A 16,335-nucleotide genomic window follows, 5' to 3' on the forward strand; every position below is an offset into this window, starting at 1 on the left:
AAGTTTTTTTGCAAATGCTACGGACGTCTTCTTTAAAATTTCAGTAAAGATAAGAAATATTGGAATAGGCTAGTGTAAGAATACCTTATTATTATGCTTAACAAGTCTACTTCTTTTTCTTAACTCATTTTTTGGGTAAAAGTTGAAATCCCCTTTGGTCCTATAAATCAAATATAAACCGGCTATTTCAAATAAGCCTAACTTGAGAATACCTTCGCTTTTTATATTGGCCGTAATGAATTATCAAATTGTAAAATGTATTGACATCTCTTTGTTCCAGAGATTAGAAACTATTGAAAGAATTGAGCTGTAATAATTGAGCCCCCCCCCCCCTATGGGCACCCATGCTAGCGATACGCTTCGAGAGCCTTGAATATTTTTCGTTTATTTTCTGTAGGCTTTTTATCAAATTTTCCGCTCCTAAGAAAACACTGTTTTTCGAGCCAAAATACACCCAGCCCAACCTCACTTTGGTTCGTGGTGTAAAACAAACCTTTATACGAGTTGTGTGGTTAACTTGGCTAAAAAAACACAACCCAACTTCATTTTGGTGGGTTGTGTAAAATTACCCTTTCAACAAGTTGGGTGATAGCAAAACTGAACCATTTTTTTTCTTGAAGCCAACAAAGAAGAAAAAGAAATAAAAGGAAACAAGACAGGAATAAATGAATGAAGGCAAAAAATAAGAGAAAATAAGACCCAATTCAGTCCAGTTTTGCAAAAGACTAAATTGAATATCGCAAGATGTTACGGCATTAAAAGTTTTTAGAAGCAAGGCCCAAAAATACCGGAAAAAACTGCTTATTTAGCAAGAGGCTAGAGATTTTTCCCAAAGTCACCCGATCAAAATTTTGAGATAGCCATTTTGTTCAGCATGGTCAAAAATATGATAAATATGTCTTTTAGGATGACTTAATCCCCCGAAGTCCCCAGGGGGAGGGCTAAAAGTTATCAACTTTACCCAATGTTAACATATAGTATTGGTTATTGGGAAGTATACAGAAGTTTTCAGGAGGTTTTTTTTCTGGTAGTGGGGGGGGGTGGTTGGGTCGGTGGTTATGTTGGAAGATCGGTCCATGAAGGAAGTGGTAATGGGGGAAGGAAAATTGCCATGAAGGGGGCGCCGGACTTGCCAGCATTATTTATTGGTTATTGGGAAGTATACAGACATTTTCAGAAAGGATTTTTTCTGGGGGGGGGGGGGGGTTGAGGAGAGGGTTACTCTGAAAAATCTTTCCGTGGAGGATGTTTCTTTGGGGTAAGGGACATTTCTATGAAGGGGGCACCGGATTTTCAAGCATTATTTAAAAAACGATCAGAAATTAAATAAAAAAAAAGTTTTTTCAACTGAAAGTAAGAAGCAACATTAGAACTTAAAACGAACAGAAATTATAACGTATATGAGGGGTTCTCCCCCAAGTCAATACCTTGCTCTTTACGCTACAGTTTTTTTAGTGCTTTCAAAAGAGCTATCTATTCTAATTAAACGGCCTTTGTGATTCAGGGGTTTGTGAATCAAATTTTTTTTTAACTTTTAACGTAAAGAGCGTGGTATTGACTAGGGGGCGAACCCCCTTATATACGTAATAACATATACGTAATACAAAACAATAAAAAAAACAAGCGATGCGGCTCAATAGGAATCGAAACATTAAAACGGAATTTTGATGTCAGTAAATATATAAAAAGAATGGGTTCATAATGCTGATTCTAAATATATAAATTTTATTAAGTTTAGTATTACTCATCAAAGGCTACGAGCCTGAGATCACACTGTCAGATTCAGCGTATCAGAAAACCCTATTACATAGGTTTCAAGCTCATATCTGCAAAAATCTGCAACTTTGTATTTTTTTTGCCAGAAGAAAAATATACGAATATAGAAGTTAGTTATGTAAGTTAATTTGTAAATTGCGTCATAACCAAATTTAGAGACATCTATTTAGCAAAAGAAAAGTAAAATTTTTATGCAAATTTTGTTTACTTATTCAATGACAGTGAGCCAAAATAAAAGCTGCATTAACTAAAAAACGATCAGAAATTAAATAAAAAAAAAACAAGTTTTTTTAACTGAAAGTAAGGAGCGACATTAAAACTTAAAACGAACAGAAATTATTCCATATATGAAAGGGGCTGTCCCCTCCTCAACGCCTCGCTCTTTACACTAAAGTTTTTCATTGTTTTAAGAAAAATAAGAGTCGTGAGAACTTTAGCGTAAAGAGCGAGGCGTTGAGGAGGGGACAGCCCCTTTCATATATGGAATAATTTCTGTTCGTTTTAAGTTTTAATTTCGCTCCTTACTTTCAGTTTAAAAAAACATGCTTTTTTTATTTATTGCTCTATAAAATGAATTATCTTTTTAACTTTTCCGATAGTCTACGTTTCAGAGTTATACAACACTTGAATAGTGAAAGCCAGAGTTTTTTGTTTTCGTTTTTTTTTTAACTATGAAGGCCTATCAAAATATAATGATTTTTGATAGTAACTACTGACAAAAAGGTTTATAATATATTAAACAATAGCTCATCAACGCAAATAATTTAGTTTGGTATCCTAGTCACTAAATCAAGCCACCAATTGTTATTTTTTGTGGTATAATTTACGAAATGATTTTCAAATTAAACATTAAAAAAAAGAAATGAGCGATATTAAAACCTAAAACAAGCACGAATGAAGCTACGAACAGCGACTATGTTTACATTGCTTGGGCACCCTGCAGCAGCACCCATTACATGGCTTCACCTTGTCGGAGTCATGATTTGTTTTTCATCATTGATCAAGCGCTGTTGTTGTCATACCTGTCAAGACTTTTAAAATGCTATGGCCAAATAAAATTGTTTTGTTTAGAAAAATGATGAGATGCTACATGAAGACATTTTTAAGATGCACTGTTTTTTCTTTAAACTAGCTTTAATTTCTATTTCTAAACAACAAATTCATTTTGATACTTTTAAAATGCACCATGAATAAATAATAATAATAATAATAATAATTTATTTATGCCCGCTCATGAACAAAAAATGACAAGCGGAGTACAAAGAGAGAAAAAGGAAAAAAGCAAAGAAACTACAACAATCAAAATCATACACACTATAATACCACACTAACTAATCAGCACAGTCGCAAAGGGTGTGCAACGGCAATAACTCGGATAATTTTTCGAATGATCTTGTTCTAGACTGATTTTCCAGATCTGGCAGTACTTCAGTCGGGTCACGCAAATTATACGAGCTCAGGAGACAAGTGTTACGTTCGTATAATGGTAGACGCAGCAAAAATTTCAGATACTTGCAATAAACTGATCGAAGTTTCATTTTTTTTTCTATTGCCACTAACCAATCTCATGAGAATGATGAAAAATCATCATTCTCATGTTCCATTGCCCTAACGGTCACGTACTCTAAACTTCAGGCCGATCGGCGTAACGAATCTACACAAAACCTTCTTTTGCTAAGGTGGCGATTGGAGGAGGTTGTATTGAAAGCGCCAAAAGGTTTCATTGTGCGTCCAATTATGCACAATATCCTCTTAGGTTTCTGCTTTAAACAAGGCCCATCCTACCTAATTTTCTGCTAAAAGGTTGGCTAGTGAGTCGGAAGGACAAAGAACATATTTTTCTTTTCTTTTTACCTCATATCACTCCATCATGATGAAACATGGGTAACCTTCTGCTCAAATGATGTAAACAGGAGTGGCAGGGTGTTGGAGTGGTTTTGGGACACCTTAGTCCTAAAATCACAGAGATAAAAATTCTTGCGTGTACCCAGATGAACGAAGGTACAACATGCCTATATAATAAGACCTAACAGTAATCTAAATTCAACTGGATTATCGAACCAAACTTAAAACAAATAAAAATAGCTACAAATAAGAGAGGGATCACCTAACGACAAGTCTATTCGAAATAAGATGTGAGCCCAATTACCAAATAAGAGATAAGCCAGTTCTAAAAATTTAAAACATTTCTTATTTTTTTTAAAAAACTGGTTTTGTAAGATCCGTTCTAAGACCGCGCCTGCCTCTCCTTCCAACTATCAATTCCCATACATTATACTTGCACATGTACACGAATACCGTACCTTTGCACCGGTATTTGAGTTTTTAAAGATATTAGTTCTTATCCTTTAAACAAACACAGTTAAATAAAAGTTTTAAAATGTTGGCAGAGACACTCAACGCTACAGACAACATTTTTACCTTTGAAAGTATAGTAGGTTCTCCATTGATGCTGAAGGAGTACTCAGAATAATGCATCACGCTGCTCCAGTCATATGGTTGTCCATAAGCAGTAATATAAGTTTCATCATACTTGTCAAAGTTATGGAGCATATCTAAAAAGACAAATTATAAGGGCTAATAATTATAACTGATAAATAGGTTTGCTGTATATTATTGCGTTACAACTTTTCGAAGACGACATGGACGAAGAGTGTGGAATATTTGGTTTCCATACTAGGCCGTTTAATTTGACTTCTTCACTGTGCAGCAAGGTGACACTACATGTAAAAACAGGGTTATACGTTAGCATAGAATTACTAAGATATTAGTTGCTTCGGCTAAATCCAGGGCGTAATTGACGTAAATTTTGGTTAAAAAAAAGAATGAGAGCGAAATGTACCACCTACCCTGTTATATCTATTGGATATGTGAGGGTTGTATCAGGGTTATGCATTAGTATATAATTCCTTAATTATAAGTTATTTTGGTTAAATCTAGAACGTAAATGACGTAAGTTTGATTAATAAAAGTGAATGAGAGTGAAATGTACCATTGACCCTCTTGTATCTATTGGTTATGTAAGGATTGTATCGAATTATACATTGGTATAAAACTCCTCATATATTAGTTACTTTAGTTAAATTCAGAACGTAAATGACGTAACTTTGATTAAAAAAAGTGAATGGGAGCGAAATGTACTATCAACCCTGTTGTGTCTATTTGTGATGTTTATGAAATGTCTATATTTTATTTTAGTTTTTGTATTCGAGCTACATTATTTGCTATCATTTTTCATGCAACATTGTAGTTTCAAACAAAGGACACCCTGAACTTATTTATTGCAAACAATATGATGTGATTTTGGATGGCCTTTATCTATAACTGTGGGTTTGAAATATAAATAGATCAAATGAAAAAAACCTTGCCTATAAGGTCCTACAATTAGGGAGGGGGACAAAATGTATTTTCCGAAATCTAGGCCTTAGAATATTTTTTCCAATTTTTTAATCTTAGGCGGGGGGGGGGGGGCAAAAGATCTCCCCTCAAAATTGATACTACTGGATTCCTTGACTTGGAATTCTATTCTAGCAAAGACTAAGCAAACAAATAAGTAACAAAACGTCAGTGTTTCCTTTGCTAAATCATGCAATTCTGGCTCTACAACGAATTGGATGCCGTGTATCGCAGAAAACCTGGACAGGTACACATGCAAAGATTCATTTTGTGATGAGATCAAAAGTATCCGGATGGGAAGCAGACTTGAAAACACATTTAAACAAGTGGTTCACAAGAAAATACCGACAGTCACAAGAAGACAGTCGAAGAAGACAGTCGAAGAAGTCACAAAACTCTTGAGATATCTACAAAGGAGAGCAAGTCTAAAAGAGTTGTCCTTTGCCTGCATGCCGGGGCGTGTAAAACCAATTTTTTAAAGCATGGTAAGCTTTTTTCCCCTTCTTGCTGTTTCGTTACTTGGAGACGCAAATGCATAATCTCCATGCAATACCAATTGCTTTAAGACGCCTACAAGCTTTAATTATCTTTTGTACATTCCTGATTGTAGTATTATTGGATTCTACCTAGCTAAAGTGATCTACAAGAATACAATGTCGATAGGCATTTCGTGGAATCCATTCTTAGAAAAGGAATATGGTTGGTAAAAAAAAAAGTTTACATTAAACTCAATTGAATTTTTTTCAAAAACTTTTAAAGGTTTGCTGAAGCACAGTTAATAAGAAGAAAACCTGGAAAACTTTTTAGCAGCATCTAAAAAGAGCGAGGTATAGTTTTCAAGCAGAGCCGTTCCTAGGGTTGATGGTGCCTGGGGAAAAAACAATTACAGCGCCCCCTCCCCCGGACTCAAATACAAGCAAAAAAAGCCGAATCAAAGTGAAAAATTCGGTAAAAGTGGGCAATCGCCACGCCAACATCCCCCCCCCCGTTGCAGTACCCTGGGCAGCTAACCCGGTTTTCACCCTAGGAACGGCTCTGCTTCCAAACTAAGCAAGCACTTATATACCTGGATCAATATTTTCTTCAAAAATTGTTACATAGTCGTCTCTATCCCATCGGGTCTGCTCATGATGGAAACCAATGGCATGCATAAGCTCGTGGATTGGAGTCCCAGTGTATCGGACACAGCTTCCACAGAATTCACATTCCGGTGTTTGAAGATTCACCACTTGTTTGAACCCAATTCGTCCAACCTATATTATGAAAGTTCCAAATAGTGAAGACATAAAACAACTAATTGGTTCAAAATGCACAAATTATCACTGAAAGAGAAGAAAAACAAAACACAAATATGACTTTATGTGTGAGAAGAAAGCCCTAGCAGTGAACAGGAGCGAGAAAAGCAAGGTGGAAAACATCCCCACAAAGTGTCCCTTTTGCCAAACTAAGGGAAAGTTAGCTCTTTGGATAGTGTTTTAGAAGTCAGCAATCTGTTTTTGTGACCATAGAACTGAGGTGAAATACATTTAGATATTTGTTGTCACCTAACCTTTTAGAGACAAAACAGAAATTGAATTATTCACAAAAATCACACAACAATAATGTCCTCAGGGTTTTGGTCTCCTACTACCCTAAAATGAAGATACTTTTTAACCTTTTTCGTATTACGTCTTAAAATTTTTGCGCAAAACACGCATTTTTTGTGTGTTTAGTTTTTGTGAACCCTATTTAAACTTCACGTGTTTTCATGTGGAGTCACCAAAGAAAGAGCATTAAGCATACTAGGATTTAAGAGGAACGTTTATCATTTTGTCTGCCTCCAGTGATTTAGCGTTGCACTGACTTGTTGGTTGCAAAGTAATATATTTAGAAAAAAATGACTTGCCTTTTTTTCAAGAAAAATAAACTGAAAGGGAAGTATGCTTGAAACACATATTTAAAAAAAAAAATATATATTTATGGTCATATAAGTGGCTTTCAAACAGCCTAGTATCCCAGTAAGTAGGCAGTTCTTGAATCAGATCATGCCTCTCCTTACGCTAGGCAAGTGCCTCTCAATTACTTGGACTCTCTGTCTTGGCTTTTCTCTGTCTACAATTAGCCATGTCTTGATGCAACCTACTGAAAAATACTTTATGCAGCTAACTGCCAGAGTTTGGCACAAATAGGATTTTCAATTTGGTAGAAATTTGGAATTTTGTATTCTGAAAAATAGAGATAATCAGGTTTTAAATGAACAAGCTGGGGAAGTACTGAAAAATCACCCGAATCAACTATTTTATTTGAAATATGTTTTTAGTAAATCATGCTTTTTTATGTAGTCACATAAGATAAAAAAATAATAACAGAATAAGGAGGAGGGTTTTACTGGAAAATATTATGGTTACACTTGTTCTGGGTAACATTAAAAAAAAAGTTACTATTAAGTAATTATGAAGCACAACTTACGTATGACCAGCAACCTGTCTGGTCACTTTTAATATCGATGTAGTCTCGCTCATCGGTCCGAGGTACAAATTTGACGCATGTTTTGGTGTGGTATTCTTCAAAGGATGCCTCGATTATGGCCAGCTGCTCAGGGGCTAAAAAAGACATTTGTTTTTACATTTTATGATTAACTTAATTAATTTAATTAATTAATTTGCTTAATTTCATTAACTGCAACCTCGTTTCTTTTCTCCATCTTTCTGTTTCTTTCTTATTCTCTTCACAAATAAGTTTTTTTTTTACCTTTGCTCCAATTGTGTTTTAAATGAGAACATTTAGTTTCCAGAACCTAGTTCATTCATGCCCTCATGTCTTTTTTCTTCATGTTTCCCTTTGCTCTCTTGAATTCCACTTTTGAAGACACGTCTTTATCACCATTTGAATGGATTTCTATTTTCGTATACCTTTTGTTTAGTTTGCAGTTTATCATAGACAGCGCAATAGCGCTGCCTAAGTAAAGAGCGACGTGGGCACAATGTATTATTATTTTTTTTTTTTTATAGACCAGGATATTTCGTATAGAAGGGTTTGTTGTAGAAACTTCAAAAAGGGCTCATTCGATTGAAAATTGAAAGGACTAGTGCCCTTTTTAATAGTCGAAAGTAATTGTAGGGCAACCAGCCCCCCTTCCTCACGCCCATCATTTCCCCAAACATATCTAATCAAATTTTTTAGACAGTCATTTTATTCAGTGTAGTTGAAAGGTCTGGAAATTCTGTCTTTGAGGAAGATACCCCCCTCCCCCCGCAGCCCACCGGGCCAGGATTCTAAGTTATACCTGGGGGCATATAAGGTTTTTATAGAAAGGATAGTTGCATAAGCTTCGGAGGGGGCTCATTGGGCTGGTAATCAGAATTTCTAGTGCCCTTTTAATAGTCGGAAGAAATTAAAGGCCAACCATCCCCCCTCCAACGCTCTTCATTTCCCCAAACACATCCAATCAAAATCTTGGGATATCCATTTTCTTCAGCATAGTTGAAAGGTCAATTAATTATGTCTTTGAGGATGACAACCTCCTCTCCAAGCCCTCAGGGTAAGGGTTGTAGGATATACCCCGAGGGGGCTATAAAAGGGGACATATAAGATTTTTATGGAATTGGTGATCGTATAAACTTTGGAGGGGACTCACTGGATCAGAAATGAAAAGTCCATTTGCCCTTTTTAAGAGTCAAAGTGATCGGAGGGCAACTATGCCCCCCTCTTCACGTCCTCTTCCTTAAATACATCCGATAGAAATGTTTAGAGAGGTATTTGTTAACAAAAGTCAAAAGATCACATAACAAGGAATTTGGAGTTGAAATAACCCCCAGAGTCTGGGGCAAGGGCTGTAACTTATTTCCCGAGGGCATATAAGGTTTTTATGGAAGGGATGATCTTCTAAGGTTTAGAGGAGGTTCTTTTGATGGAAAATATATAGTTCTAGTTTACCTTTAAGAGTCAAAAATCATGGAGGTTCACTAGCCCCCCCCCCCAACACCCTTTTTTCCTTAGACAAATCCTATCGAAATTGTTAAATAGATTTTTTGTTCACAAAAGCCCAAAGAGCATATAACAATGACTGCAGGGCGAAAACAACCCTCCAGATCCCAGGAGCAAGGTTGTAAGTTGGTATTCGGGATATATAAGGTTTTTATGGAACAAGTGATCGTTTAAACTTTGGATGGAGCTCATTTGATTTGAAGTTGGAAATTTTACTGCCCTTTTCAAGGGTAAAAAGCGAATTTAGGGCAACCAGCCTCTATTACTAGTACTATCACTACTGGTACTATTACTGCTGCTACTAAGGGTATTAAGGGGAAAAGTTTGGGAAATATTGAAACTATATTGAACTAATTTAAAACACACTGTTCTCACACAGGTTGTCAAGAGGACGTATCAGAAATTCTTCAGGGGTGGTTGATGGTATTAAGTTGAAACTTTCAGCGTGTGGGGAAGGGGATGTTGAAGAAACCAATATGTGCATACTGCTACTATTGCTACTATAGTTATTGCTACTACGCAAGCCAAGAGTATGAAGGTGACGTTTTCAAGGAATATTAAGACAGATGTATAACTAAATTAAAAAGAACAATTATCATATTGATTTTCAAAAGGGTGACAAAGCAACATCTCAAGAATGGCTTATATTATTAAGTTAGACCTTTAAGGGTAAGTACTGGCGAATTATGAACTAGCCAGAAGAAACTACATGTATACTATTTATATTACCACTACAGTTACTGTAACTAATGACGCTGAGTTTATTAAGGTGAAACTTTCAGAGATCTTTTAGGGTGAGTTTTAATGAAACGAAAAAACTATATGCATGCACGTTTTCAAAAGGGCACATAAGTTATATCATTGGCAGCGAAGTTCTATATTAGGTAAAAATGTCATTATTTTTTTTTTTAAAGGAGATCATTTGATCAGAAATTAAAATTTTTAATGAGCCAAAAGAGATAGGAGGGCAAACAGCCCTCCTTCCAAGCCCAATTGTTTCCCATACACATTCAGTCAAAAATTTGAGAATGCCATTTCGTTCAGCATAGTAGAAAGGTCCAGTAACTATATCTCTACGGATATTGTATGTCAACCCCCACAATTATGCAATTGGCCCAATATTATTTAAAACTAAATCCAAAGGCACTGTGTGCATGGTTGCCAGAAATACATCTCATTACTATATCGAGAATGAATGGGGGTTCCGGGCTACTACTATCGCTACTTCTGTTCTTACAACTTAAATAAATGAAAGAGTGTAAGCTCTTCCAGGCTGTCAAAGAGCATAGATAGAATTTTTTGGGAATGGTATTAAATTTTGTTTTTAAGGTTAACTTGAGGAAGTATAGAATTAAGTTAAACATTACTGTTTGTGCCAAGATTAAAAATTGTAAAAAAAAGTTTCTCCAACATACAAATAGCAAGCCAAATTATGGATTCTTACAAAAGAAAACCAAAAGGTATAAAATTTTTAATTTTTTCTTATGAAAAAGACTATGTAAACAAAAACCGAACAAAAACTAATTTAAAAACTTTTTTCCGCAAAACAAGTTTTTCAAAAAAAAGTACAGAGCTCCATTAAACCAAAAATTTGCAGAAATAAAGTCAAATAATCTTCCAAGTGTAAAACTGCCACAAATCACTATTAATAAATAAATGAAACCAAAAACGAACAGAAATTACAATAAATAACCGAGTCAAACTCAAAATTAACAATAGCAAAAATTAACATGAGATTCTGGTCTTGGATTTCAGTCCTATAAGACTGAAATCCGCCATTTCTTCTCAAGACCAGAATATAATTTGTACTCTAATGAAAAAAACAACAACAAATGATCGTGGATTGTCAGTTTAATATACATATACTGATATTTATTCCTTAGAGTTTTAATAATTTTTTTATTTATTAAAGTAAGAAAAGTGAAAACATTTGCAATATACTTTATTTTCAGGTCCTTAAGATCCTTTAAAAAGTATTTACTTTAAAATCTATGCTATTTCAAGATGTTTCTGAGATAAAAGGACTTACTATAGTCACCACTTATGACATAAGGAACCGTAGCATCAACCCATCTGTAGCGTTCATTAAGGAGTCCGTTCTTTGCCTGCTCCTCAGTCAATTTGATGTCTCCTTGTAAATATGGTCCCTGTTCCCAAGGATACTGCTTGGAATTGAACTTTCCTCCTAAGTAAAGAAACAATAAATTCTTTTAAAATAACACGTGTGCAGCTCAGAAATGGTTTGCAACAAGCTAAATTGCAGCTTGATTTCGTGTAAAGAAGTTCACAAATAACCATAGAATAATACGAATTGTATTAAAGATATTTAATTTTATGTTTTGACATTTAAAATTGAAGTATAAATTACAGCGAAGTTAAATATTGAATGGCTGAGTTTCCAGGAATTAATATAATCATATATTAAATATTCAAAGTATGTTTATTAGTTCGAACCAGCCATATTGATTATTATAATGATGTTTTGTTTGTTTGTTGTCGGTGTTTTGAAAAACAAAACACACTGGTTAAGATCAGAGGCGATTTTAGGGGAGGGACAGAGGAAGCACTTTCCCCGGGCAAAGAAAGTTTAGAGGCGCAAAATTTCAAGCAAATAGTTTAACCGTTATAATCATTTTGTAATTTTTCAAACTATATTAATAGTGGAGTCCGCAGTTAATAAAAACAAATAACTAATATACTATAAATTATTTAATAAAATAAAAATAAAAATATAATAATTAAAATAGAATAATTAGTAATAATTAGATTATTTAAATAATAAATTAAAAAAACAAATTATTAATTATTTTATAAATTGTAAATATTTATTAATAAATGAAAATTCTGCTAAATTTCGGCCTCAAAATTTTGTGGAAGAAAAGAGGGGATGCTAATCAAGACTTTGTCCTGGGTGCAAGAGAGGCCAGAAACACCATTGTTTAAGATATATATAGTTTTCAATAAAACGCAAATAACCCATCAGGCTTTAGACTTGTGCGGTTAGGGTAGGGGGAAAGGGGCAGTAGTCAATCTCCTGTTTGTTTTAATTTTTCTTTGTTTTAAGTTTGACTTGAACATTCAGTTCAATTTTTATTCGTTTCAAGATTTATTTATGTATCTATGTCAGTACGTGTTATATTTATGTTTGCTACAATCGTTTATTTAATTTCTCTCCGTTTTGGGTTTCATTTATTCTATAACAGTAATATCTGACCGTTTTTTGTTTAAGTTATTAAGCAAATTCATTTCTGCTGATCTTAAATTTTACTCGGCTCTTTACTTTACTTACAAAAAGTTGTTTTTTGGAATTTTAAAAAAAAATAATCAAACAGTTCGTGGTAACGAACTGTAAGTAAGGAGCGACCCGGCTCAATGGTAACCGAAACTCTAAAAAACGGAATTTTGATACCAGTAGATACATCAAAAGAATCAGATTTTAATTCTGATTTCAAATATTTAAGTTTCATTAAGTTTAATCTTACCCATCAAAAGTTACGTGCCTGAGAAAATTTGGCTGATTTTCCGGAACAAATCACAATTTGCTACAATTTGCTACAAGTTTACAAATGGCTACAAGTTTACATGGCTACAAATTTGCAAGGTTCATTGCTACAAACAAGTTTACATGGCTACAAATGGCTACAAGTTTAGAGAAGGGACGGAACAAAACTAGTCTCTGAACAAATCACAATTAAACACTAAACAAGTAAAACGTAGAGATTTAAAAGAAAAAGGGGTTGTCTTTGGAGGAGATCAGATTAGAAAGGAGAAGAACTTTGGTAAGTAACCTTTCTTCAACTGATTATGGCAACCACTTGCCTTGTCAATTCCTTTAAATGTAAAGTTAAAATAATAATATAAACCTTTTTGTCACTTTGTTTAAACCGAGATATCCTATTTCTGTGTTCAACTAAATTGTCAACTAAATCGTTTGAGTTCGCTTTTGGCCCTAACTTTAGTCAGAACTGTATATTCCCTTTTGAAGGACTTACCCATTTGATTTATTAGAGCATTCAGTCTCTCGGATAATTTAAAGTAGCTTTTGGATATTCTGTTTGATTACCGTATTACATTAAAGTCTATTCTGATCACAGCAGTAGATGTGATAACTCTTTAGACAGCTCAAGGTCCTTGTTAAATTTTACTTTGATTAGTTGTGGGTTTTCTAATTTTCTCTTATCCCTTTTAGTTAGTTAGGGCAGGGTCAGTCAAAACTATAGCATTATTGAAAGATCAATATAGAATTAATTAATCTTAAGATTCGTCCCTTTCTTAAGAACTCGAGTGAGCTCATTTCCAGAAACTTGAAATTACTGTTATTAACTTAGAATAACCAGTTGCTAGCGTGACGGGTAACTTGCAACAAGGAACAGAAAGCTAATAGAATTTTACCCCTCATTCTTCTCACCGTAGTGTCTCTTGGAACTTGAGCCTAGTATTTATAATAAATCTTACACATATAAATTGGGATTTCCTGGGCTCTGATTTTTCGTTACCTCCTAGATTCCCTCTCTGGTGTCTATGCGGTGGAGTTTGGATTCTGAGCAAAAGGGTTACCCCCCTTTCCAGCTCGTTCTTTTGCCTCCTCAATCCTTTCTCTGCTGTCTATACAGCTAGGTAACCGTTTTGTCTATACAGAGGGGCTAGAGAAAAGGGAAGTATTACTAGTCAAGCTAAGAATTTAAAGTTCTTTCCAGTCTAGGGAAATTCAGTCAAAGGTATTCCCTGTTGAAGTTAAGGTTAACCTAAGGTCCAAGGAGCACTTTTTCTTACTAAGAGAAATAATTAATAAATACCTTGTTTCGAGTTGAACTGATAAATTTGTGTCTAATCAATTGTGGTTATTCTGAGTTTTCAGCTCACTTTGGAAGCCTTTAATTTACCTTTTCGCATTCTATTTGAAATACTTTTGACTGGTCAAATAAAACTTAGAATAGTTGTCCCTCCATTCCTGACCTAATTAGCAGAATTTACCCTACTTGATTTCTAAGACCACAGACTAGAGCCTTAACTAGTTATTCAAGTGAATTATATTAGAAATATTCAGTAGTCATAAAACTTTACCAAAAACATTTTTCTTGGTGACGACATCTGGGCAGTAGAGACAACCTCTTTGGATATCTATAGCACGCACCATACCACACCAATCAATTCTAAAGGAAACCACAAAGGAGCAATTATTCAATAGTACGAAATTCAACGTTAGTATATACCAAGGTACTACTTTGCGGCCTTTACGTTCCTTCCGGTTTTTCTGGTAGGTAAACAGGTCATTACACTCGGTCATTACACTCTTTGTCAAGAGGATTTACGCAATTTCAAAAGTTCAGTGTCTTTTTTTAGTGGTAAACCAGAAAACCGATAAAAAGTACTTAGCTTTCGATCGGCAATTTGGGATTAGAATAAAATGTTGATTTTTTAATGTATTGATTATATTCGAGATAGCATTACAGGCATTTTTTGTAAAAAGCATTTACATAGAAAAATGGATAATTCTAAGCAATTTTTGGTGAGTAAAAAATATTCTCATTATTATATTAAAAAGAAATTGTCTTGTCATTAAGTTAAGGAAGAAATTCTTTCCTTACACTAGAACTAAGGGTACTTATGTACTTAGAAGCCTGTTGTTTTTAGGAGCTGAAAAAACCTCTAATTCTCTTATAGGTTGAAATTTACGGTGTGATTTTTTTTTTATCGAGATCAATGGGTCTTTTAGATGTTTTTTGAAAAAAGTGCTCAGCTTTCGATCGGCAATTTGGGATTAGAATAAAATGTTGATTTTTTAATGTATTAATTGTTACAAAAGCTTCCTATTTATCAATATAAATGACCCTTTTTTTTTAGGGGTGTTTTTGAAAATAATACCAGCCCAGTATGAAAAAAAAAAAAAAAAAAAAAATTGTCTTTTACATAATTTAATGAATAAATTCTTTCCGTACAAGTTTTGGTTAACTATTTTAAAAATATTTTAATTGTTAAAAAAGCTTCCTTTTTATCAAGATCAGTGGTCTTTTTTTTTAGGAATTTTTTTGTAAAAAAATCCAGGCACCTCTTAAATTACGGTGTGATTTTTTATAAAGATCAGATAGGAGCTTTTAACTTCTATAGTAGGGTTCTCTGATGATTTTATTTTCATTAAAGTTCTATGAGTTTTAGAGGGTGTTTTCCCCCCTTTTTCGAAAACAAGGCAAATTTTTCTCATGCGCGTAACTTTTAACCGGTATAGTTAGACTGAATGAAACTGATATATTTGAAATCATAAGGATTCGCTCTTTACACTAAAGTTTTTTATTGTTTAAAAAAAAAAATTTGTGAGACAAGGTCAAAATTTAGCGTAAAGAGCGATGCAATGTGGTGGGGGACAGCCCCCTTAATTTTGGGAATAATTTATGTTATTTTTTATTTCGCTAATTAATTTCAGTTTAAAAAAAAAAAAAAAAAAATTATTTAATTTATTTTATTTTTTTTTTTAATTTAGCTTTTATTTTATAAAAAAATTTTAATTTTATTTTCCTAATTTGATTTATTTAAAAATTAAATTATATATTAATTTATTTTTATTCTGGCAAAAAAAAAATAACAAGTTGAAGATTTTTGAAGATATGATATTGAAAGATATTTAATATAGTTTTATTTTAAGATTAAAACCACGGTTTTTTTTTAATTAAAATAAATTAAATTTTTGGTGTTTTTTCCCCCTCTTAAAAAAAAAAAAAAAAAAAAAAAAAAGAATCAATTACAGTTTTTTAAAATTTAGTGGAAAACCTTGTTTTTGTGTAATTAATTTTAAATTGAAAATTTTTTTTTTAAATAATTATTTTTTGTTTCTTTTTTAAAGTTGTTTAGGGGGATTGAGAGACTCAGTTGCCTAATTCCGTGTGATTTTTCTTTACTTGTTGGTCATTAAAAACGAAATTTTTGTGTTAAATAAGTATTTTTTTTATCTTTTAAAAGAGCTTTACGGGGATTGAGAGACTCAGTTGCCTAATTCCGTGTGATTTTTATTTACTTGATGGAAATTACATTATATATGTTTGTGTTAAATAAGTAGTTTTTGTATCTTTTAAAAGATCTTTAAGGGGATTGAGAGACTCAGTTGCCCAATTCCGTGTGATTTTTCTTTACTTGGTGGTCGTTAAAAACGAAATTTTTGTGTTAAATATGTAGTTTCTGTATCTTTTAAAAGAGCTTTACAGG

The 16,335-nt window shown here is 33.5% G+C and overlaps 1 protein-coding gene across 1 annotated transcript in view; it reads right to left on the bottom strand.

The window, feature by feature from the left end:
* Nucleotides 1-4,110: 4,110 nt before the first annotated feature.
* LOC148950906 (astacin-like) overlaps nucleotides 4,111-16,335 on the bottom strand; it is a 15,092-nt gene continuing 2,867 nt past the window's right edge. Inside the window, exons 2-5 of the mRNA XM_089090944.1 lie at nucleotides 11,168-11,345; nucleotides 7,621-7,754; nucleotides 6,239-6,425; nucleotides 4,111-4,331 (exon numbers count right to left, since the gene is read on the bottom strand). Coding sequence (XP_088947070.1) covers nucleotides 4,111-4,331; nucleotides 6,239-6,425; nucleotides 7,621-7,754; nucleotides 11,168-11,345 — 720 coding nt within the window. The remainder of the gene's footprint in view (nucleotides 4,332-6,238; nucleotides 6,426-7,620; nucleotides 7,755-11,167; nucleotides 11,346-16,335) is intronic.

This window comes from Artemia sp. Qi Xiang Cuo, chromosome 6, assembly GCF_049724085.1.
Source record: "Artemia sp. Qi Xiang Cuo chromosome 6, ASM4972408v1, whole genome shotgun sequence".
In the NCBI taxonomy this organism is placed as follows: domain Eukaryota; kingdom Metazoa; phylum Arthropoda; class Branchiopoda; order Anostraca; family Artemiidae; genus Artemia; species Artemia sp. Qi Xiang Cuo.